The sequence below is a fragment of the Papilio machaon genome, chromosome 11, assembly GCF_912999745.1.
Source record: "Papilio machaon chromosome 11, ilPapMach1.1, whole genome shotgun sequence".
Classification (NCBI taxonomy): Eukaryota; Metazoa; Arthropoda; class Insecta; order Lepidoptera; family Papilionidae; genus Papilio; species Papilio machaon.
The window spans coordinates 2,190,054-2,196,984 of record NC_059996.1 but is presented as its reverse complement, the minus strand read 5'-3'; the positions used below and the strand labels follow the sequence as shown (position 1 = coordinate 2,196,984).

Below are 6,931 nucleotides of genomic sequence, written 5' to 3'. Positions count from 1 at the left end.
AACCTAAAAACAGAAACGGAAAAGAATTACCAGGTATATGTGTTATATTATGACTTAATGAAGTCTTTTATAGATATTTCTTAGTTCATGCAAATTAATTTGCGTTCGTACACAAAACAGTACACACACACTAACAGAATAGTGTGAAAGCTGAACCTAATAAAGGAATAAATGGATAATTAAAAACAATCGCTTTTCTTCGCAAATAACTTTCCAATAATCTAGGGTTGCCAGTTAAAGAATAAAAATAAAAAATTATTTTTAGAGTACGACGCAGAAGATATTTATGGTCCTGAAATAACTGATGAAGATTCGGCTTTGTTAGATAAACATGATAGCTTCTACATGACGACTAAGACCTTGTTAGTTCTATTTCAAATTATGGGAGTGATGCCGATAATGAGAGTGCCTAAAGGTAAAGTTATCATAGAATTTACGTACAAAATGCATAAAATAAATAATAATACCATGCAATCAAAAACTATCAGGCATAGTACTTCTTGTGATACGATTTCGAATTCAAGGACCTTAAATTAAATACAGACTGGCGTGTACAAATGACTTGTAAGAAGAAATGTTTGTTGAAATATCGGCGGCTTGGTTACTACTAAAACGGATAAAAAACTGGGTTCAAACGATTTGTCACCGACTGCTCTGACCAAACTATTTGTTTCAGTTATTATTTGGGTTATTTTATTCTATTAAAATAGACTCCTCTTTTTACTAAAAAAAAGTATAATTTTTATGAATTGGGTTTGAAGTACTGGTCTCTTTCGAAATTGTTTGGTAAAATATTTTAATTATTATTGTAAAATAAATTTTTTTTTCATAACTTAGATTTATATTGATAACACTATTCATAAACGTCATTTGAAATAATTGCGACATTAAACCATCTATAATAATAGGGATATTGAAATAGAACAAACTTTGAATTGAAGCTTTATAACAAGACCATTTAAGTTTGAAAATGGTTTCCAGACAGTAAAACTACAAAACGTACAACATTTAACTGGATCTCGAAGGCAACTTTATGGGCGTATCTAGTGTGGAGTTTAGAATGCATTATAGTCGTTAAAGGCAAGTGAAACAGTATTTCTTTAACGTCTTTGTAGCAATTTATGTTACTCATGAAATATAATACTATACTCTACCTTTAAAATATTATTCTTATAACAAAAGTACTTACTGTATATTTTTCAGTGTGTAACCATTTATACTTAATATCATCTGTAACTTTGTTTCCACAAGTGAGATATGTGGATGATTCATCTTACTAAAATTATAAATGAGAATTTTTAGATGGATGGATGGATGTTTGTTTGAATGTATCTCCGGAAAAACTCAACGGATCTTGATGAAATTTTGCACAGATGTAGAACATATTCTGGGAAAACACATAGATCACTTATTAAGTTTTTATGTTTTAAATGTCCTAAATATACCACGGACAGAGTCGCAGGCTGTAGTTATTATTGTAATATTTACTAAATTATAAGAATGACATCAACAAGCGTCGGTGACTCAGGGGTTGAGCACTTGACTTGCAATCTGCAGGTCCTGGGTTCAAATCCCGCCATGTACCAATGTGTTTTTCGATTTACGATTTACATATGTACATTTATTCGACGTTCTTACGATGAAGGAAAACATCGTGATGCAACCTGCACATATCTGAGAAGAAGTCAACCAACCCGCACTGGGCCAGCGTGGTTGACTATAGCCTAGTCACCCATAACTTAGGGTAGGCTCCGAGCCCCTCGGTTGGGACGTATAGTGTGCTGATGATGAAGAAGAATGACATATATATTTATGTATACACTTTTAGAAATAAATTATAAGGATCGAAAAAGTAAATTATTATTTTCTTAATTGATATAATTTTACTTAGTGAGCATCTTAATTATTTATAAAATTATATTTATAATAACGATACTGCTTATTACCTCTTTTTTTACGTATATTAGTTTTTTAAGATTAACTTGTTCTAGTTGGCAGGGAGAGATTGACAAATTTCCAAGATAATTCAAACAAGCGATTCGACGAAGTGATCTACAATATAATATTTCTGAGTATTCTCATTCCGCACTTCCTTTTGCCGATTGCGTCATGGCGCCACGGTTCAGAAGTCGCCATCTTTAAAAACATGTGGACTCATTATCAGGTAAATTTGGTAACCGATTTATAAAACTAACCTAAAATTTAACTAATAACCTAGAATTATTGTAAACGCATAATCGTTCAAGGTTTTTACTTAATTTCTTGCGGACCTGGTCGCGAGCAAAAGCTAGTTAAATATTTAGAAATTAAATACATGTAAAGAAAAAAATAGTTCGAAATATAAATTTTTACATTAATACTAGCTGTCGCCCGCGACTCCGTCCGCGCGCAGTTAAAAAAAAAATGGGGGGGTTATGAAAAATAGATGTTGGCCGATTCTCAGACCTACTGAATATGCTCACAAAATTTCATGAGAATCGGTCAAGCCGTTTCGGAGGAGTATGGCAACGAATACTGTGACACGAGAATTTTATATATTAGATGTATAAAAATGTATATTTCGTTTTTCACATTTAATGAGCGCTAGTTTGCCATAAATATGAATACACAATACATTGTAATAAAATTAAAACAATAAGGATTTAATTGGTCAAGGAATACATTCCTTAATCTTATCTTTTCAGCTAAAATACTTAAAAATTACGGGAACGCCAATAATTTTTCCCAACCTTTATTCATTAACTTGGGCTCTCTGCATATTTTCATGGACGTTAAGCATTGCTGTTATACTATCCCAACATTATCTACAGGACGACTTTGAACTTTGGCATTCGTTCGCTTACTATCACATCATTGCGATGTTGGATGGATTCTGTTCATTATGGTATTCTATATTTAGTGCATTTATTTAGTATACTCATACGTATGGATCGAGCACACCGTATACAACGCACCCGCGGACAAACCAACTATATGGTTTTGCGTGGCGTAATTTATATTTAATGTTAAATTACTTTTTATAATAAATAAATCATAGTAGAAGATATTAAAATTATACCAACAGATGCAAAACTAAAAATAAAACAATTGACGATTTTTTAAATTCTATTGTGTTCTTTTAGAAAACAATGGTTTTATAACAATATTTTAAAACAAACAACAACATAACTGACGACCGCAGTCCAAGGCAATGACCACGGATCAAATGGAGATTTAGCGCGGTCTTAGGACACCTCTCTGTCTTCTTCTACATTTATACATCTACGCATTTTAGAAGAAGAATAAAGAAAATTTAATTCACTAAGCAATATCTAAATATTTTGATAAGTAACTTTACTGAGTATGTTTCTATAAATTGTATCTTAACAGGTACATAAACTGCAATGCTTTCGGAACTGCCTCAGAGGGTTTGGCAACAAACTTACACAGAGCACTCAAGGCGGAGCATCCTGCTTTGAAACTAGCTCAATATCGACATCTGTGGGTGGACTTATCTCATATGATGCAACAGCTAGGTAAATAAGTAATTAAAGAAAACATAAATCATTTTTTAAAATCATTCAATCAAGGGTTCAACTTAGTATTATAAAAATATCTTATTTAGCCATGAATTTTCATCGCCGAATAAACTTTAAAAACCTAATCTTGACCAAAAAAAAATCCTACTGATTTTTTTTAAAACAAAGTTTTTTTAACTAGATAAACTGCACTGTGTAATATTTTCTGAATTTAGAACTTGCTGGAAAACATCACAAAAAATGATTTGAAAAAGTTAAAATAGTGAGTGAGATTCGAACACGTTTTTCACTAATTTAGAAGTCGAATCGAATGACATCTCCTCACTCTTTAAAATAGGTTCCGTTGTTGGACTCTAACTTTAGGCTGTCACAAAGGTGTTACATACAAATAGACATACGTATATAAAAACAAATCTACATACGCCTGTAAAACATTACCCTTTTGTCAATCGGGTAAAAAAGATTGCTATCTTATCAGTCGGTTAAAAACTTAGAAACTACTGTTATGTTAGCTTTTTTATTGCAGAGTGAGTAAAAATGTTTCGAAAAAATGCTTTTTTTAAAAAAAAAAAAAATAAAAAAAAAATTGCGTGTATTGAATAATATGATAAATGTCTACAGAAATCTATTTACGTAAGTTTCTTATTTTCAGGGCGAGCGTATTCGAATATGTACGGTATTTATTGCATGGTTATTTTCTTCACGACAATAATTTCCCTCTACGGTTCTCTTTCCGAGATATTAGAGCACGGCCTCAGTTATAAGGAAATGGGATTATTTGTTATAGTCGGCTACTGCATGACCCTTCTTTTCATCATATGTAATGAAGCGTACCACGCCTCAAGAAAGGTTAACTTAATAATATTTTAGTACATTATTTTTTCGTTTCTGACTTTTAGTGATTTATTTTTTTCAAGCCTGTAGCTTGACTTTAATTTTTTTCTATTTATTTTATAGTTACGTTTGTTTTTTTTAGCGTAGTTAGTAATTTAATCTCAATATTCGTAAATTGAATCAGAGTTTAACTTTAAACTTTCGTAGTTTATACGCTAGCTCAAACATAATAATCGTGATAAGAATCCCGTTTCTTACCAACATTATGTTAAAAATACGAGTACAGTGCGTTAATTCATAAGCCATGTGTCTAATAATGAAATAATGTTTTATGAAGTCACTTAGTATGGTCTTTTGGGTGCATAATTAAAGTATAGAAACTGATAACTGGCTAAATACTCCCATACAAGTGATTTGTGCACTGCATATTAAAATTTTTATGTAACTTTTTAAACCTGTTTTCCAAAGATAACCCTAATTATGGAAGAGATAAACCACTATGAATATAATTTTTGATAAAAAATGTTTTTTATAAATATTTCCAGGTGGGATTAGAGTTCCAAGTTCGCTTGTTGAACGTCAATTTGGGAGCAATAGACCGAAGTGCACAACGCGAAGTTGAAATGTTTCTAGTAGCTATTGCCAAAAATCCACCCATTATGAATCTAGACGGCTTCACTAATATTAATCGTGAACTTTTTACAGCGGTAAGCATTTAAAAAAAAAAGTTGTTAGAACAGACGAAGTAAAACTATTTCACTGTACAAGACTTCTTGGCTCATTTATACCTCACGGTGAGGTCCTCGCCGAATGATCAAAATAATCGTATATTTTTCTAACAAACAGAAACAAAAGAGATACAAATGCATTGCATCAAAAGCATGTTGGCTGAGAAACTTAAAATATATTATCATTAGATTAAATTAAGTATTTATTAAAATAAAGTTTTCTTTCAGAACATATCGTATATGTCTACATATCTGATTGTACTAATGCAGTTTAAGTTAACGTTGCTGAGGCAAGGCACAAGAAGGGCAATAAAAGCAATCGTTAATACAATTTTTAATATGACGACTACAGCAAGCGATGATGATATGAACAGCGATTAGCAAAAATAATTCAAAGAATTAATTACAAAATAATACAGTTATTGTGTGTTTCTGTAGTATTTAGTGATGTATTTTCATAGCAGCACAAGATAAAAAATAATGACTAAGTGATCCTCTATTGATGTTTCATTTTTGTTCAACTAATCTCATTTCTTACTAATATACGAATGTTTAGATGTATGGATGGATGTTTATTAAAAGGTGTCTCCAAACGGCATCTCGATTAAATTAATGTAGAACATATATCTGGAAAAACACACTAGTAAAGTTATACAAACATACAACATACTAATTAAGTTTTTTTTTCAATCCCGTGTGGATGAAGTCGCGGGCGACACCTAGTTATATTATTAAAAGAAATTGTTTCTTAATGAACCAGAAAAAAGAGATTTTATTGATACAAACTAGCTGGGATTAAAATACCTCTATCTGTCAAAAGTTTTTGTAATACAGAATCGCTAGTAATATTATCACAATTAAATTTATACGCATTGATTTCCGGCCTATTCGTATTCAAATTGCTTTAAGGAATTCGATTTACCATCTGTAAATCGTTAACGAGGCTTCAGGTGAAATACCATCGTAATTTGTATGTAATTGTAGACACTGAGGCAGTTTGGAGCCGTTTTCAGAATAATTTATACCAAATTACAATACAGAGCTTAATGCATACAGTGATCTAATTGAGTATTGAGTTTAATTGAGTATTGTAACTAAGCAATTCGATTGGTGGACATAGAAAAAAAATCTTTTAAGAATAGAGAGACTTTTTTTTGTAAATAATTTTATGGTTTTAATATGTTTGTTTGTTTTATTTCTTTTATCAAATACTAGCTTTTACCCGCGACTCCGTCCGCGCGGAATAAAAAATTAGTAGTAGTAAAAATTATCCTTTGTCCGTTTCCTGGTTCTAAGCTACCTGCCCACCAATTTTCAGACAAATCGATTCAGCCGTTCTTGAGTTATAAATAGTGTAACTAACACGACTTTCTTTTATATATGTAGAAAGATAATACAGAGATTTTGGTCTCAGTAACCAACGGTTAGAGCAACATTTCAAAAATCGAATTCTTAGCACAACAATGTGCAATATCAATTAAAGATTCTGGCAGTCACTTGTTCCATCTAAAGACATTATCGCGCCCGCACACAAGATAAACCATTAAGATTGTGGGATTGAATTCTCAGAAGGAAATTTTCAGAGATCTTACTGACTCTGCTAATGACATATTTTACCACAATTTGTCTAAATCTCAGGCGTTCACAAACCTTATCCAAGGCATTATAAGTGCAATTATTTATTTTATTAAATAAATCAAGTATAGGTAAAGAAAAAAAGCAAGATATCTAAAGCTGGTTTATCACAGAGTAGGTACCCTTACGATTGTCGTCTTACATCTATGGCAGTCGCTTTGAAAAGAATATGAAAGCTTATTGATTGCGGAATTTGAGATTTCATCAGAAATTTAG

The 6,931-nt window shown here is 31.5% G+C and overlaps 1 protein-coding gene across 1 annotated transcript; it reads left to right on the top strand.

The window, feature by feature from the left end:
• The first annotated feature begins 330 nt into the window (after positions 1 to 330).
• Positions 331 to 5,461, top strand: LOC106708651 (gustatory and odorant receptor 22). The gene is made up of 8 exons (XM_014500188.2): positions 331 to 415; positions 982 to 1,080; positions 1,992 to 2,164; positions 2,685 to 2,884; positions 3,370 to 3,515; positions 4,171 to 4,367; positions 4,898 to 5,059; positions 5,309 to 5,461. Exons 1-8 carry the CDS (start codon positions 346 to 348, stop codon positions 5,459 to 5,461), a joined length of 1,200 nt encoding a protein of 399 aa, XP_014355674.2. The 5' UTR covers positions 331 to 345.
• Positions 5,462 to 6,931: the final 1,470 nt, after the last annotated feature.

Excerpts from the sequence above, each read along its gene's own strand:
- LOC106708651 (XM_014500188.2), top strand. The coding sequence starts at position 346 with ATGACGACTAAGACCTTGTTAGTTCTATTTCAAATTATGGGAGTGATG. Across the intron at positions 2,165-2,684 it reads ACATGTGGACTCATTATCAG|CTAAAATACTTAAAAATTAC; the intron begins GTAAATTTGGTA and ends TTATCTTTTCAG. Across the intron at positions 3,516-4,170 it reads TCATATGATGCAACAGCTAG|GGCGAGCGTATTCGAATATG; the intron begins GTAAATAAGTAA and ends TCTTATTTTCAG.